The following is an 18,355-nucleotide window of genomic DNA, read 5'->3' as shown; positions in this document are numbered from 1 at the left end:
AGATGTCCCAATATGAATGAGAAACAAAGTCTGGGCATTCAGGCAGAAAGAAGAAGAAATTGGGCCTCTCCGGTGGCGCAGCGGTTGAGCGCTGGGTTGCAAGCTGTTTCGATCCCCGGATGCTCCCCGGCCACCGGAGGAGGGTCCCACATGGCACACAGACCTCTCCTGCCGCCCGCTGCTCCCCTCAGCAGTGTACTTCGGTTCTTCTGCCAGCTCTTCGCCCCGCTCTGGCTCGGTGAATTCTCTCACCCTCTCACGCTTCTGACTGTACCCAGTGCTTGTATAAATAAATAAATAAATCTTTAAAAAAAAAAAAAAGAAGGAAAGAAGTAGGAAATTGAGGAAGATGGTGACAAGCAGGTTTGAACTCTAGCCTTGGAATGGTGGGGTACTGAGTTGGATACCAGAGCAGGTTCCTGGGCACAGACCCTTTCTTGAAACATGAATCATAAAGCAGAGGGCTTAGTAATTTTCTAGTATAAAAAAGAGACTGCTTACTAGAAACCAGGGTGTATGATCATACCAGGTGAAATTGATACTGAGCTTAACTGTTTTTGGAAAGCTTGATATATTAGCTAGACGTAGATTATTCCCAGAGCTTGGGGACAATGCCAAGTTAGCACATAGAAACTGTGTTGTGGGCCAACATTAACTTGCCATTCAGATAGTCATAGTTTCTCTAAGGACAGATCTCAACAAAGGGAGTATAAATACCAGTTGCCTAAATTGTGCTTGTTAATTAAAATTTTTTTTTTGTATTCATACGATTTATTTTTCACCTCTCCTTCTCCCCCTTTTCCTTTAATTTTCAGAAATTATACGAGCTGAATAACCTCCATGCACTCATGGCAGTGGTTTCTGGCTTACAGAGTGCCCCAATTTTCAGGTTAACTAAAACATGGGCGGTGAGTAATCTTCCATAGTTTAATAAAAGGTTAGACTTCCCATTGGAAGTAAAGAAATATTAATTTCTTTTGTAGTTCTTGGTAAGGTTAATACTATAATAATAGATCAGGATTTGTACTTTGTACTTTGTTCTTTGAAACCTATGTTTTTCTCTTCTGAGGTGTTCACCAGGTTTGTCAGGTAATTTGAGGATATGTTACAGCTTGGTCCTGGTTCCTGCTCTTTAGGAAATAATTTTTATAGACCTTCTTTAAGCATCTTTGACAATATAGTTTTCCATATTCACTAATGAGATGATATCTGTAAATTATATTGAATCATGTAAAGATTATGCTCTTGGGAAGTTTGATGAAGATCTAAATTGTAAGCTTCAAAAAATTACTAATTTTTATTTCTGTTGTTAGTACCTAAACCCTTAGGTTTTTGTCCTTGGTAATAATGGAAAATGTGGTAGTTAACATGCAAATATGCAACATTCTGATGTTCTGTTGATCATATTTAGCCATTACTTGCAGTGTTGATTTTGACTAATGCAAATTTGTCAGTTTTCTTACTTGAATGATGTGATACAGTCTCAAGCTGCCTAAAGTATTTTTTTATTGAGTTTTTTAATAATATTTTAGATTCCATTCGATTTGGTCATATTTAATACTGTTCTTTAATGTAAAGGAGAAATGTTTTTGTTTTGCACATTTTGTACAAAGATAAGTATGTTCTTAGGGCCCCGTGATAAAGACATGACTGGCTGGATTTAAAAAGCCTCTTTTTTTTTTATTTAAATTTTATTTTTATATTCCCCATACAATTACAACCCCCTTATTTTGACCCCAAGCTCTCCTTTCCCCGCCCCTCCCCCCCCATAGAGTGTCTCTGGTTCATAGTTGTTTGTTGATTTTGATATTTTCTTTCTTATAGTTATTCTTTTTCCTGGTCCCTTATTTAAGTTTTCTAGATTCCTGCTATGAGTAAGACCATCCGGTATTTTTCTTTTTCTTTCTGGCTTACTTCTCTGCGCATGATCCCTTCCAGCTCCATCCATGTTGCTGCAAATTGCATGTATTTATCTTTTTTGAATGCTGAATAATATTCCATGGTGTATATGTACCACATCTTCTTGATCCAGTCATCTATTTTTGGGCATTTGGGTTGTTTCCAAAGCTTAGCTATTGTAAATAGTGCTGTAAAAAGCCTCTTTTTTTTTTTCCTAATTTACTAAACTATGGCTTTACCTTTAATTAGCCTTGTGTTGCTTTCCATTTTCAAAGTATCTGAAGAAACAGATGTTTTTCATGAAAATCATTAGTGTAGAAGTGCTTACAATCCTTGTAATATTTTATTTGTATTATATAAACACCTGGATGAAGGATTTTCCCCTTAAAAATTCCTTGAAGTAATGATGGCCATATTCACTTAAAATTTGAGTTTCGTGGGGGGATGGAAATGATTATTAATATAGTTAGGAATTTTATCTTTGACGTTTTTAGGGAAAAGAATTATACTCTGATTTATATTGTGGTTTTGAAATGAGATACATTTCCCTCATATTAAATTTGTGTGTGTGTGTGTGTGTGTGTGTGTGTGGGACCCTCGCAGGTGGCCAGGGAACGAACCTGCGCTGCAGAGGCTGTGGGCAGCCTTGCAGCCCGGCACTCAACCGCTGTGCCACCAGGGGAGGCCCTCCCTCATATTAATTTTTATTTTCCTTGAAGATGTTTTCATTGTTTCTCGTATGAGTTTGCTTGAAAAAGAATTTTTTTAAGGGCCTCCCCGGTGGTGCAGCGGTTGAGCGCTGGGTTGCGAAGCTGCCCGCGGCCTCTGCGGTGCCGGTTCGATCCCCAGCTGCTCCCCGGCCACCGGAGGAGGGTCCCACATGGCACGCAGACCTCTCCTACCTCCCCTGCCTCCCGTTGCTCCCCTCAGCAGTGTACTTCGGTCCTTCTGCCTGCTCTGCTCCCCGCTCTGGCTCTGGTGAATTCTCTCACCCTCCTGCGCTTCTGACTGTACCCAGTGCATGTATAAACAAAACAAACAAACAAATAAATAAATAAAACATGCCTCTATGAAAAAAAAAAAGAATTTTTTTAATTTAGTAGCAGCTCCATTATTATTATTAGTATTTCATACTATGCCAGGCACTGTCTAACTGCGTGACATTTAATAGCTAAATAATATAGACAAAGTCCCTTTCTTTATAGATGATATCTAGCAGGAAGAGGTAAACTGTAAATAAGTAAATAACATCATAAATAGTGATGAATGTTCTGAAGAAAATAAAGTAAATAAAATGGAAAAGAAGGAAATATTTTATATAATATGTGGAAAAAGAATCCCTCATACTTGACAGTTGGGTAGAGACCAAGATGATTTGAGAGAACCATTTATGTGGGTATCTGGGAGAAGTGGATTCCCCTTCAGAGTCGCTGCAGAGACTGATAACTTCAAAGGCTAGCAGGTTGCTAAGTGTTGACAGAGTGGGATCAGCTAAGGTAGGAGGTAATTTCAAGTAGATGACATTGAATCAGATAATGGAGATGCTTCTTGTTGATAGTAAAGAAGTATAGAAAATGAATACGTGTGGTGGGATTATGTTTTATACATAGCATGTTTGAATTGGCCCACAAATATCCATGTGGAAACTATAAGATCAGAATTAGGTATACAAATTTAAGGAGCAGTTAGGTGTAGAGATATATTTTTATGATCATTAACATAATTATAGTATTTAAAGCATGAGATTAAGAAAAGAAAACAAACGTTGGGGGGGGAAGAGTAAGCAGTTATGTAAAATATATGTAAATAAATAAATTATTAAAAAAATAAAACATGAGGTTAGATGGGATCACCTAAGGCATGAGCACAGATGAAAATCTCTGGAACTCTCCAAGATTTAGAGATGATAAAATGAGGAGGAATCGACAAAGGAAATCACATGTGGAGGTTTTGCACAGTCAGGCAAAGAAAGTGTTTCAAGAAAGAGCTATCACCTATGTCAAATGCTCTTCATAAGTCAAATGAGCTGAGAACTTTGAGATGACCATTAAATCTGGTACTTGGAAAAGAATTGGTGATCTTGGCAAGGATCATAGTAAAATCAGTATGGCTGTGAGGTAAAAGGATGATTGCATTTGAGAGAATGGTGGAGAAAAAATGGGACAGCCAGTGTAGAAAATGCATTTGAGGAATTTTGTTGTGTATGGCTGAGATGAAGTTCTACAGAGAAATGTGGCAGTCGCTGGAGGGGAGTGTGAGACCAAAGATTTGTAGTGTTTTGTTTTGGTTTTGGAAATGATGTCAGTGGCAATATATTTGTGTGGTGGTGACAATCATCTAGAATGAGAAAAGTGGTAAGAACAAGGGGTGACTCCAGTGATTGGGTACAAAGGAATTAGCCCCAGTACTCTAGGGGAACAGGAATAGTTTACCCATTTTTAACAGGAGAGGAGGGGATACATTTGGTAATAACAGCAAGAAAGTTGGTAGATTTGGGATTTTGTAGTTCTTCTGATTGTTTTGTTTCTGAAGACATAAGAAGCAAGATCATAAGTTAAGAGTACAGGGGAGAAGTGTTGGAAAAGAACAAAGATTTGAAGAAAGAACACAGGAGGAAAGTCAACCAGAATTGGACTTTTTTAGGTTTGCTTGTACCACAAAAGTGGTTAAGGATTACACAAGAGGTAAATGTAAAAGTTATTTTACTAGCAGATGAAGACTCTAACCCAATTAAAAGGAGAGAAACAATGAACTGTGATAAGGTAGTGTGGTCACTGTATTGGAAATCCTCATGCAGAGAGCAGGTAGAAAATACGATCATCAAAAAAGACAAGAAACAGAAAAGTCACGGTATTGGAAGTGGAGTCTGTGTGAAGGTTGCAATCACCAAGATCTAAGAGTAGTATTCATTTGATACTTTTTCTGATTACTCCAATCAAGATAGAACAAAATGGTGACTTACAGCTATATAAATAACAGTAACGTAAGAATTACAGTCTAGTGTTCTCTTGTCCAATATGGTAGCCACTGGCCACATTGGCTGTTAAATTTAAATCATTTAAATCAAACTTAAAATTTATTTCCTTAGCCATACTAACCACATATGAGCACTCAGTGATTACATGTGGCAGTGGCAGTGGCTGTCATATTGAACAGCACAGACAGGACATTTCCATCATTGCACCAAATTTGAGTGGACAGAATTGATCTAGGACTTGAACTTTATAGAAGCTGGGGATTTTAGGGAGGATGGTGAGATAGATAGTAAGCTAGAAGTAGTTGTGCAGAGCAACAATTGTACAACAATTGTACCTAAATTGGTGATGTTACAAGATTTATAAGAAAAGGAGAATGCTTAGAGAAAAGGTGAAGACTTGGAGAAGATGAAACATGAGTCCCAAAGGAAAAGAATTGGGAGAAGTAGGGTATTGGATCAAGTTAGAGATAGTAAAAGTCAAATGGACTTTTTGCCCATTTGGTTTAAAGGTTTTTAATGAGTGCAGAATTGAGAGTTTTTTCTTTTAACTGATGAAGGTAATGTGCACAAAATTTACAACTTTGTAAATGGAAGAAATATTGGGAGCATTCTCTTTAAGCATCAAGGAAAAAGGATACCTATTTTCTTTCTTTCTTTTAAAATTTATTTATTTATGCATACAAGAGCCAGGGTACAGGTCAGAGATACAAGGAGGGTAAGAGGATTCACCAGAGACAGAGTGGGGATCAGAACAGGCAGACTGACTGAAATACACTGCTGAGGGGAGCAGCGGGCAAGACAGGAGAGGTCTGCTGCGCCATGTGGGTTGCTCCCTGGCCAGTCGGGGATGGAACTCCTCATGCTGCAGAGGCTGCGAATTGCTTCATGGTGCGGTGCTTAACCCCTTGCACCACCAGAGAGGCCCGATGCCTATTTTTCACTGCTTTATCATAGAGATCTTAACCAGTGCAGTCAAAAAATTATTGAAAACAATAAAATTCATCCTCAGAAAATTAAATATAGCATTACCATTAAATCCAACAGTTCCATTGTTGAAAGAATTGAAAGCAGAGACTCATCTTTTGTATAATATTCATCGCTTTGTGATTCACGGTAGCCAAAGTTGTAAACAATCCAAAAGTCCATCAACAGGTAAATGGATGAGCAAAATGTGGTATAAACAAACAATGGAAATATTTTTCAACCTTATAAAAGAATGGATTCTGACAGATGCTACACCATGGATGGATTTTGAAGACATTATGCTAATGAAACAAGCCAGACACAAAGGGAGAAATAATATATGAGCCCATTTATATGAGGTACTGAAAGTAGTTTTACTTACAAAGACAAATGTAGGTGGTTGCCAGGACCCAGGAGAAGGGAGGAATAGGAAATAATTCCTTAATGGATATGGCATTTCACTTTGGGAAGATGGAAGGAGTTGTGGTGAAGAATAGTGGTGATGTTTTCCCAATAATGGGAATGTGCTTAAGAATTGTATACTTAAAAATGGTTAAGATGGTAAATACTATGTATATTTTACCAGTTAAAAACAGTAGGGTTTATTTAAGGTGATTGGAAATACAGATAAATATACAAAATCAGTTGTATTTGAAAATATCACCTATGTTCAGAAAATAATAAAACTTTACAGAAGTCATTGAAGGTGAACAAAGTAAATGGAGCATTACCCCTTGTTTGTGGATAGGAAAATTTAAACATGCCGGTTCTTCCCAAATGTCTGAGGAATTCAGTTTTTCTTTTAATTCAAAGTCTTAGTTTCTTTTAATTCAAAATCCCAGTGTGGGGAACCAAACTAATTGTTTATAGCATTTATTGTCAGGAAATGCAGAGATTCAAGAAGAGCTAAGACATTCCTGAAGAACATGGCGGTGGGGACTTGAGCATGTACTCCAACAGTTACTAAGATATATTGTATTATTTAAGACATGTAGAAGTAGTGTAATTTTATATATCTCAAATAATGGAACAGAATAAAAAACCCCAAAATAGGACCTTACTTTTATATGTGATTCAGATATATTATGGTGGCAGTATAAATCATTGAAGAAATTTATTCATTGGAACTGAAAAGTTGGTTATCACGTTCGGAAAAAAAATAAATTAGGTCTTACACCATTCACAAAGGCATTATCAGATGAATTTAAGGATATAAACCTGGGCGGGGTGGGGGGGGAAGCCTTTTGAAACCTTTTTAGAAGAAAAAAGTAGTTGAATATCTTTCTGGCATAACATTAATAGACTTTTCTGGCTTGGAATAGTGAAGAATTTTGTTGAAGACATGAAAAACTCAAAACAGTGAAAGAAGAGATGGATAAGTTTTGCATATTAAAGTAAGAATTTCCGTTCATCAAAAGACATCTGAAAGAAAATTGAAAAGAAGCCTGAAAGTAGGAAAAGATAGGTACTCCAGTTGCAATTGGTAAAGAACTTATATTCAGATATATAAAGAACTCTTATAAGACAAAAAGAAAAAAATAAGAAAAACAGAAAAGTGGGCATCCTGATAGAACTTCAGAGAGTGCACATGGAAAAATGAAGAGGTGTGAACTAGAGCTACATGTGACACAGTGGGTAAAACTTTAATGCCAGAATTTGAGTGAGTAAAGCCTGTGCCAAGAGCTATAAGCAGTATGCTATTCTTTAGTCAAAAAATAAATAAGAGAACGATAAACACAAATCCAGGATAATGGTTACTGATTACTTCTTAAAGACATCCAGCAGAATTGGATATGGAAGAAGCATGGAAGTAATGGCATATAGTTCTTAGGTAGGAAGGGTGTGCTTAGTGGTATTCATTATATAATTTATACATTAATTTAACAAAATACATCAGAAACTAATGATGTTTGTTTGATGAACAAACTTAATCTGCACCTCATGTCCAAGATAAATAAGTTATTTATACTAATGTACCACTTACACCTATTGTTGTGAGGATATAATTCAAGGTGATGAGCGTAATCTGGGAATCTTGTTTTTCTTGTGGTGACTAAAATGAATGAGGTGTCATCCAGATTTTCCCAAAACACATTATCCTGGTAAGGTGTTGTAGAGATCTGGCCCAGGAATGTGGGGTTCTCACATTCATGCACAAGTGAAATTGTGACGAGGTTTGTCCACCAAATTGTCATCTTTTTTTTTTTTTTTTTTTTTTTGGTGGGACCCTTGCCGGTGGCCGGGGATCGAACTGGTGCTGCAGAGGCTGCAGGCAGCCTCGCAACCCAGCGCTCAACCGCTGCGCCACCGGGGAGGCCCCAAATTGTCATCTCTTGATCAGAAGAACTGTGGAACCAGAACATGTGGGGTTAGAATAGTGAAGTGACGTAGAAATAATATTGTAGGAACTTAAGAAATAGATTTGCAAAGGAAGAAAAGGAAATATAGACTGTTTAGTTATATATTTGTCATGTGGGCTTTGGATAAATTTCTGACCTATCACTAGGAAAATCCTGTCTGAACATCTAATTCTTTTATCTATATTCTTCCTCTGATTAGTTTTCTGGAATTAGTCTCTGCTACCCCCATCCCAGATCGAATCCTTTTAATCTAGTTATTAATTATGAAATTCCAAAATGTATTATTTACATATATATTAGACCATGTCGTTCACCAGTTTTATGTTCTAGATTTGGCAAAATCAGTAATAAGTTACAAGTAATTTGTTTTTCCTGATAACTCACCAAAGTTTTGAATGGTTGCCTTAGGGGGAAAAATAGGTTTCCTGTTACCCCTGCTGTGTCACATCACTGTATTTTATACATCCAAGTATTTTGTTATGTGGGGAGACAGAGCTGATTGGATGTGCAGGTAGCTGCAGAGACCTACACCTAATCTTGAAAGTGCTAATAAAATGTGTTGAAAATATACCAGGGGAAAAGATTTTGAAACCACTGTCATAGACCATGGACTATCTTGTCTAAAACACTAAAGCCAAAGACTTATTAGAATTTTGTGTTTTAAAGAGGAAGGAATAATGGTCAGAAATTTACTTAATAGAGATTTTTCTGAAGACGATCCAAATCATTGAACCTATAGGTTCCAACATCAATCCCAACTATTCCTCTTTCAATACTAGAAAAATGTAGTGAATTAGTTGTCAAGGAAAATTCTTTATCTCCAGGACAAGAAACCCTGAAAAACAGACCTGCAACTTTGTGAGCAGATGACTAATAGTGTTAGTATGTTCTGTTTCTTGATTTCCCTGTGATCACCTTGAATCTCAGTCCCTTTAAATTAATCCTCAGACTTTTGTGTTAATTTCATAGGCGAATTAGATGTGAATTTTATAGGCAAAAGTGTTTTGCATGTTATTGTAAATAACACTGATATTGTATGGCAAAGTGAAAATTTATTATAACATCATGAATTAGTAATTTTTTTTTTTTTTTTTTTTGTGGGACCCTCGCCGGTGGCCGGGGAACGAATCAGCGCTGCAGAGGCTGCAGGCAACCTCGCAGCCCAGCGCTCAACTGCTGCGCCACCAGGGGAGGCCCAATAGTAATGTGTTTAAAGAAAAAAAAAATTTTTCCCCAGAGTTTTTGACGTGCTTCAGAAAATATTTTCTGAACCTTCCAGTTAATTTTTAGAGTACCCGCTACACATTAACTCCTCAAGCCTCTTAAATCAGTGCAGGATTATTCAGCTGTACAGATAGCACTGATCAAAGGGATCTAAGTAAAGTGTCTTGTGAAAAATGTAGGGAATCATAGTTTTATAGTCATTGGTAGCCCTTACCATGGTTAAATTTGTTGAAAAAAATTCTTAAATCACAAAATTCAATATTTATTGCTTAATGATTATGGAAAGTAGTCTTTATTGTTGAGGCAGGAAACAGTATTTAGTATACTTGGGCATTTAGGCTGAATATTAATACATAATTTGTAAATTAGGAAAATGATCACAATTGTTTAACCATTTAAATTAGCAAAGATGAAAAATGCAGCATAATTTATGACTTATTAAGTTAAAATTTTTCATGTATATAGAAAGGATATTTATAAATAATTGATTTGGGTTATTATCTTAACAGATATGTCTGAATTTTTTGTAAACTACCAAAATATAAAAAATGTGTAATATTGAAATTAAAATTTACAGTAACTATTCAAGTCTTTGCTATAATAAAATGGGAGTTGGAAATAACTTAGGCTTTTCTGTTTGTTTTTTAGTTATTAAGTCGAAAAGACAAAACTACCTTTGAAAAATTAGAATATGTAATGAGTAAAGAAGATAACTACAAAAGACTCAGAGACTATATAAGTAGCTTAAAGATGACACCTTGCATTCCCTATTTAGGTGAGTTATGTCACTCTGTGTTCATTATACCTAGTTGTTGCTCTGCCTTAATCGGTAATTTATAAAAAATTCAAGATATTTTCAAAGTATATGTATCCTTGATAGAAATTAACTCCAAGATTGTTAAGTTGAAAAAAAAAAAAAAATGACTGAAGGAATGTTACCTTATTAGCTGAATGTATTTTCATATTAAATTAGCCCTTTGCCCTTAAAGTTTTTCATAGACTCTTTTTTTTCTTGGAGATAACAATACGGTAAAATAATACATTTTGGCTGTCTTAGTAGTGCATTTAAAGAGTGAAATGTTAGTTTGTAATGAAGTTTTATACTATGAAAATACTTAAATATTAACTAAAGAAATTTATCAAAAGATGTATTAAAATCTCAACATCATGAGTTCTTATTTTATATAATTGGTAGATATTTTAGTTATGAAAGTAGTCTCAAAGAATGTTGGTGTTACTGTTTTCCAAATGAAATGAGTTATTAAGCTGTGGAAATTCAGTGTAGAGAAAAACAATTCTGTATTTTAAGTATTATTTAAGTAGGAATTTCTCTCTTTACTGTAAATTTTACAGAGTTTACAAATTCCAAGAAGTATTTAAACAATGACATGTTATTTTCAACAAAATATGACTAATGCTTTGTTTAGGCACTTGAATGAAAATACTTCTCAAACTGTCCCCTTTAAAATGTGTATTTCAATTTAAATACAGAAATATTCCATGTTATATAAACCTAGCACATAGTAAAATGGTTTGATCCTTATAGAGTAATCAAATCTTTAACATTTGTTTATTTCTAATACCTTTTTTTCTCCCCTATCTCCACTCTGACTTTCATGTAACTATTCATACCGGATTTCGTAATAGCTTTTTTTGAGAGTAACAGAAAAGCCTATTATTTACTTAGAAGATGCTGCAGTGTCATCTTTGAAGTCTTCCTGATACCAGTGACTAGAAGATGAAAAAGTGGGAATGAAAGCAGTTGATACATGATATACCACCATTCATCTGCTATAGTGTCACCCATATTTGTCCACAAATAGTTGAACTTAGAACATTGCAGGAATTCCTAAGATCCCAGTAGGAATAGGGAATATCGTGCACCCTGTGTTGAGGGCACAGGTAACCCTAAGCGCAGTATAGATGATGGTCACTGCATGCCAGAACATTTGTGTCCTGTTTCTTTGACTAGAGTTCTGGGCTTAAATAAGTATACTTCTTCAGAGAGGTTCTGAATTGGATATTGGGAGAGACATTCTGCATCAGCTCCTCCTTTTACCACAGCCTTGGCTATGCCCCTTCTTGAGAATATTTTGGGGGGAGAGGAGGAATAGAAGATTTTATTTCTTTAATAACCAATATCTTTATTCCATGAACATAAACATTTTATAGTATGAATAATACAATATTGAGAATCAACAATGTTAAATTCCAAAATGACTCTCTACTGGATTTTCAAGTTATTGAGTTCTTTAAACCTTATTTTCTTTATCTAGAAATAGCACACAACCAAGAATCATGTTCTTCTTAAGGCTGACTGGGACCACATGATCTCTTTTTAATTCACTTACTTAAGTGAATAGTTGAGAAAATCAAGATCCAGAAGCATGGAAGACCTAGCTCATAGTCCTGAGATCTAGTTACTAGCAGATCTACAATCTCAAGTCTTGATCTACCATCTTTCCATTTACGCCTGCTGAACTCTCATTCTAAAATTTAGTGATTGTATGATTATTTTCTTTCTCTGTATTTCCGACAGTTGTCTTCTTTCTCTGCCGTTCTCTTAAGTGTATTCTTCTAAAGGTCTCTCTCAGTCCACAACTTTATCTACACTCATTTGGATTTTGGCCTCATGTCTCGTGAATGGTCTCATTCATTTTTTTTCCCCTACATATCCTCTAATAAAAATTCACAAATGTAGACAGACTAGCTGTCTGCTTAATTCCTGGACCTAGTAAATTTTAGGTACTCATACCGATTGAGATATCAATAGGTGACTAATTCAACATGTCTCAAAGTAAATTCATCTTCTCCCTCCCTCCAAACCTGACCTATCTCAGCCTACCTTGATCACATCAGTGAAATTCGCTATACTCCCCAACACGCTAGAAACTTGGGTTTGGGGTTTTCACTCGATCTCTCCTTTTTCTTCTACTCATATTATCTAGTAAAATTCGATACTTGTTTCTAAAGATTATATATTCAAGAGTTCAAAACAGAAAGGGGAAAAATGGCACAGAACTTAAAAAGTTAAAATAGAGAACACACTTTAACATCTATATAATTTTATATAAGGAAGTCTTTCTCTAATTATCCATCCTTACATAGTTTGTTAAGAAACAACTGAGGTTGGGAAATGACTGAGGACCATTTAGCATAAACATTTGGTAGAACTAGAAAAGGAAATAAAACATTTGTTAGGTAATTATGACTCAGTTATTTTCCAGCATGAAAATCATCCTTTTAAGGCATTGACAGTTTTGTTTTATAGCAAACCTTGAAATTAAATGTATTCCATCTATCAAAACAAATGTGAAGCATTTTTGACTTATACAACCTTTTGACTGCTTCATTTACTGACATCATTGACAACTGGTTCATTTTTTTCACTCTTTCAGTCCTGAAATGTTGCTAAAATAGTTAACAACAGTTTTAATAGTTAACAGTTTTAACAATAGTTCATATCTTATTAATTATGATTTTTCATATATTGTTTCAGTTTCATATGATATAGGGTCATGGTTTTTAAATTTAATTTGTTTAATATCACATTTCTTTCCCACTCATGAAATTAAGCCTAGTGCAGTGGCTAAAAATGTCAACATTTACAATATGCTGTTTGATAGGACTGAACTTAACCTGAAGATATTTGAAAGATATACACATTATGCATATTGGTGGCTTCTAGTTATCCCTCTTCAAGTATACAGAATTTGTATAACGCTACACTTTATCATTATGTCTGTAAAGGTTCTTAAAGATTTTATCAACAAAAAAATCTCTGTTGTGCATAGAGAAAAGGTAAATGCTAATCCTCTGTCTTTTAAAGAGAGATGTGTTCCAATCTAATATTTTTGTCCCTAAAAATTATAATCAAAACCAACTATTCTTTGTGAAGCTTTAAAGAGGGTAAGGGTTTATGGTGACAAAAAAACTCTTCATTTATGCGAAACAAATATAACTCAATGTGGGTTAAATTATAAAAAAACGGAAAATTTTTCTTGACTTTCCACTCATCAGCCCTTGAAAAATTATCTCCTGTTGGTTTGCTTTCAAGGTAAAAATTAGTCAGCATGGGCAATTTAGTAAAACATTTTTAGAATAAGGATACGGTTTTTCTGGAGAGGAAGGAATAGTTTGGCAAGTCTCAAGGAAAATAAAATTTATATAAGAATTATTGCCTTAAGTCTGAAAATCATTAACAGCACTCATTTATTCTTGTCTTTTAAGAACAATCTTAAGGGGGTTATTGAAGAATTTGGTATAGAAAGTTTTGCTTTGCTGGGGAGAGAAAAATAGAACATTGTGCAAAAATAGTTTAGTTGTATGAAACATAAGTATTCTTTCATGTGCATTTCTAGCTCTGGAAGATGCGGTAACTACCTGCTTAGGCTTAAGGTGTTTTCTGGGAAAGAGCATATTTTTGAAACTATGAAATAAGTAAATTGTTGCAGTTCTGTATACTGCTTTCTGTTAAGTAGAAGCACAATGTTACAGAGTTTTTGTAAACTCTTCTGAATTTTTGTAGGACATAAGTAAACTGTTTTTGATGTATTCAGATACCATTCCTTACTCTTGGAGAGTTCCCACTAACCCCACTTAATTTTTTTTTTCTTTTTGTGAAGAGAAAGCTGTCCCTATATACCCCCATTCGCCATTCTCTGAAAATCCTTGTTTCATGTTCATGATGTTTTCATTAATCTTCCCCTTCCCCCGCTCCTTCAGCAGCATGTAAGCTCATATTTGCTTAAGGTTTTATTGGTAATATCCAGAACAAAAATTAGGCATTTAGTAATATTTACTGGTTGATTTAATTAAATGATCCCTTTTCTGGCTGTTCCCATTGTTCCATTAACTTTTTAAAAAATTTTTGTTTACATGCAATGAATGTATTTGTGTGGCACTTTTGTATATACCAACTCCCTACTCACCCCCAATTTTCTTTTTATTACATCAACTTGCTAGCCAGTTTGTTTCTTACTGTGCTTGGTGCTAAAATGTAGCAGGGAATGAGATGAACTTGTTCCTCCCTTCCTGAAACTTAGCATCTCTTTCTTTAATACCACATATTCAGGTTGGTATCATTATCTTGTGAATAATCTCTCTCCTCTCCTGTGTCTTGGAATAGGTACCTGTCATTGCCAAACCTCATTAGTGTTATCCTCATTACAGCTAATGAAATGAGTAATGCATGCTTAAATTTAGAAGGATCTTCAGATCTAGTTGATCCTTTCTTATTTTTCAGCAGTTTTACCTACATTAAAGTGTTGAATTCTGATCACTCAGTAGTATGTGTTTCTTTATTTAGTTTTACATTAGTTTTAGAAATTTCTAGAACCTATGTACAAAGATATTCAAAAATTAATAACTCTATTCACATTCTAGTCCTGTAATTTAAACAAGGTCTAAGGTTTTCTGCAGCTCCGCGAGAATTAATGAGACACTTTCCTTCTCCTTTGGCAGAATTTTAGTTGATTAAGTATATTAAAAAAGCTCGGGCACTGATCTCAAAAATTCCTAATGGTCAAAAAATGTGATTGTCTTTTAATATTTATGAGTTTTAGTCCATTTTTCTTACTTTAGTTTGCTTTGTAGAAAGTATACAACATGATGCATTGCTTTACCTTATTCTTCTGATTTGATTATATGATTTTTAAAACAACAACATAGCATGTTCACTCATTTTCTTTTGGATACTGAGAATGTGCTCTAACCAAATGGCAGTTAGCCCTGGCTTTTTCTGTAGCCAAAGTTACATTCCCATTTTCCATTACCTCATTTATATCTTTTTTTAACCTTCATTCTTTTTATATATTTAAAATTCTCAAACATTCTTTAATGGTTTATTTCTGAAGTTTATTTTAGACTACATAAAGACTTATGGTATAAAAGAACTGAACATGTGCATTCATTTCTTTCCCATGTTCCTAGTTTTTCTTTAAGAACCTGTATCTTAAAAGTTAATAACAATAATGTTTGGCAGCTATACAGACCAGATTCCCCCAGGTCTAACAGTTTTGCCAGTGGTGTTCCCAATTGCTCATATTTCAGTAATTTGTTTTGTAATTTTTAAGCAAAACTTAACAGGAAGATAATACTAAAAATTTTAATGATCATTGTGTATTTAGCATTTAATTCTATATTCCCTACCCTGTATGCTTTACATAAGTTATCTAACTATTAATATTTTATCAGGTAAGTGGTAGAATTATATATTCATGTTTTACAAATAAAGAAATTGAGATAAGGTTATGAAGATAACCTTGCTAGGTTATGAAGATATGCATCGTAACTTTCATTTATAGTTCAAGGAAAGGATCACATATTAATTTAGAATATGTGATTGGTATGTAGTTATTATATAATTATTATAATGTATATAATTAATATTATGTTAATATATCACATTTTAGGACTATTTAGATTAAAATTCTCGGTTTATTTTTCAAACTTTCCTATAATTATCTATGGAAATACAACATAATAGCTAATAAAACTAAAAACTGAACTTACATTAGATGACTTCTTGAGGGGATGGTCATTGGCATTTTAAGTAAAATCATTCCTATCTTAACTGGTTATCTTTCATAGAAGTAACACCCTAACAACTTGCTAGGGTGTAATAATCTTTAAGTTACCAGATCAATATAAATATATAAAAATCACATTGTATTAGTGCAGACTTGCAAGTAATTTAAAACAATTTCATAATTGCATGTTTTTACAAGCTTGTTATATTACTACCAGTAGGAGTTCTAAAAGTAGAATACTAGAAGAATTACCGCTCTCATATCATGACTCATCAAGTAAGTGAACATTTGACTGAAAATCTGATCTTTCTACTCTACCTGGCTTGGACCCTGAAGATAACTATATTTACTTGGAGATACTTAATTTCAAGGTGTTGTCTACTGTTGGCATCACCTAAAATGTCAGAATTTTTTTTTCATGCATTCATGAATTTATTTATTTATTCAAGAACCAGGGTACAGGCCATAAAATCTCAGAATTTTTAAAGTGCATGCCAAGTTTCCTAGTATTGTTGGCTTCCCATTGAGTACAGAATAGAAAGCTTCTATACTTGCTATACTAAGAATATTTTTTTAATACTTTTTTTTTTTAGATTTATTTATTTATTTATTTATTTATACAAGCACTGGGTACAGTCAGAAGTGCGGGAGAGTGAGAGAATTCACCAGAGCCAGAGCGGGGAACAGAACAGGCAGAAGGACCGAAGTACACTGCTGAGGGGAGCAGCGGGCGGCAGGAGAGGTCTGTACACCATGTGGGACCCTCCTCAGGTGGCCAGGGAGCATCCGGGGATCGAACCGGCCATGCAGAGGCTGCGGGCAGCTTTGCAACCCAGCGCTCAACCGCAGCGCCACCGGGGAGGCCCTATACTAATAATATTTTTAAGAAGCTTGATTTCATTAAAAAAAAATAGCAACATAATACTTCTGTAAACCAGTTCCTAGATTATAACTCGGTCTCAATGAAGGTAAAACAACCTTGTCCTTATGCCTAGGTAACCTGCAAAGTACCTAACTTTTGGCCTTATCTGACACAGAAGTGACATATCTAATCACACACAAGTTCTTTATGAAATGCTCATGAATGCTGTCCTTGCCTTAATTTTTCTTTTTCTTTTCTTATGGTCCTATCTCATAAATACCTGCCATAATAGCCCAAGTAGCTCTATTAGATTTGCCAATGAAGATGATGAATCAATATGAGTTTATGCCTGAAGATGTGGATATTATTTCTTTTAACACATGTATTGATCACCTACTCTATGCAAGGCACAATAATAGGTAATGCAGAAAATACATAGATGAATAGTAGTAATCAGGTAGCTAAAGTCTACCAAATCCTTCCTGATGTCAAGCATTATTCTTTATGTTTTACTGTATGCACTCCCTTTTTTTTATTTTCACATTAGCCACATGAATGAGGTGCTGTTATCCTCATTTTATAGATAAGAAAACCGAGGCAGGAGTATATAAATTATCTAAGCTGATGGTTGGGCCACAAACCCCAGCGAGCTCGCCTCTGATTTTAGAAGTTACCCTCAGTGGCCTCCCTGGTGGTGCAAGGGGTTAAGTCTCAGTGCTATTAAGCTATCCCAGCCACTCCAGCATGAGTTGGATCCCTGGCCAGGGAGCTGACCCACATGGCGCAGAAGACCTCTCCTGTCTCGCCCACTGCTCCCCTCAGCAGTGTATTTCAGTCGAACTGCCTGTTCTGCTCCCCACTCTGTCTCTGGTGAATCCTTTCCTCCCACCCATCGCCCACACCTCTTGCCTACATCCCAGTTCTTATATGCATAAATAAATCTTAAAAAAAAAAAGTTACCCTCAGCCATCATTTAACGCCATCTGTTACCTTCTCCCTGCTCACTGGGAACACAGTTGCTTGCTACTATTAGGCTTCCCAGGATCCCAGAGCTAGAATATCAACTCCTTAAAGGAAAGCAGAATGGTGATGGCCAAGGTCGTTTAGCATTTAGCCTTTGCTAGTGTATTTGTTTACTTTCATAATATTCTGGGTTTGTTGTTTTTTTTTTTTAAGATTTATTTATCTATGCATACAAGAACTGGGGTACAGGTCTGGGGGGTGAGAGGATTCACCAGAGACAGAGTGGGGAACAGAACAGGCAAATTGACTGAAGTACACTGCTGAGGGGAGCAGCAGGCGAGACAGGAGAGGTCTGCTGTGTCATGTCTCCCTGGCCAACCAGGGATCGAACTAGTGCCACAGTGGCTGCGGACAGCTTCATAGGTTGCGTCTCAACCCCTTGTGCCACCAGGGAGGCCCCATATTATTCTGGTTTTAATATTATTATTCTTCTGTGAAAATTCTATCATACTTGTCTTCTATAGGTTTTAGATGTCTAAGTAAAATGCTTTAGTTCTGTCTTTAAGTGGAATGCCTT

The 18,355-nt window shown here is 35.4% G+C and overlaps 1 protein-coding gene across 3 annotated transcripts in view; it reads left to right on the top strand.

Moving 5' to 3' along the window:
• RALGPS2 (Ral GEF with PH domain and SH3 binding motif 2) overlaps positions 1-18,355 on the top strand; it is a gene marked incomplete at both ends in the record, with an annotated part of 108,087 nt that overhangs the window by 31,251 nt on the left and 58,481 nt on the right. For all 3 annotated transcript variants that reach the window (XM_084249109.1, XM_084249108.1, XM_084249107.1), the window contains 2 exons: positions 816-908; positions 10,072-10,198. In XM_084249109.1, coding sequence (XP_084105235.1) covers positions 816-908; positions 10,072-10,198 — 220 coding nt within the window. The remainder of the gene's footprint in view (positions 1-815; positions 909-10,071; positions 10,199-18,355) is intronic.

The sequence above is a fragment of the Talpa europaea genome (assembly GCF_964194135.1).
Source record: "Talpa europaea genome assembly, chromosome: 12".
NCBI lineage: Eukaryota > Metazoa > Chordata > Mammalia > Eulipotyphla > Talpidae > Talpa > Talpa europaea.
Note: the sequence above shows the minus strand (reverse complement) of the source record. Positions and strands in the feature narration are given on the sequence as shown.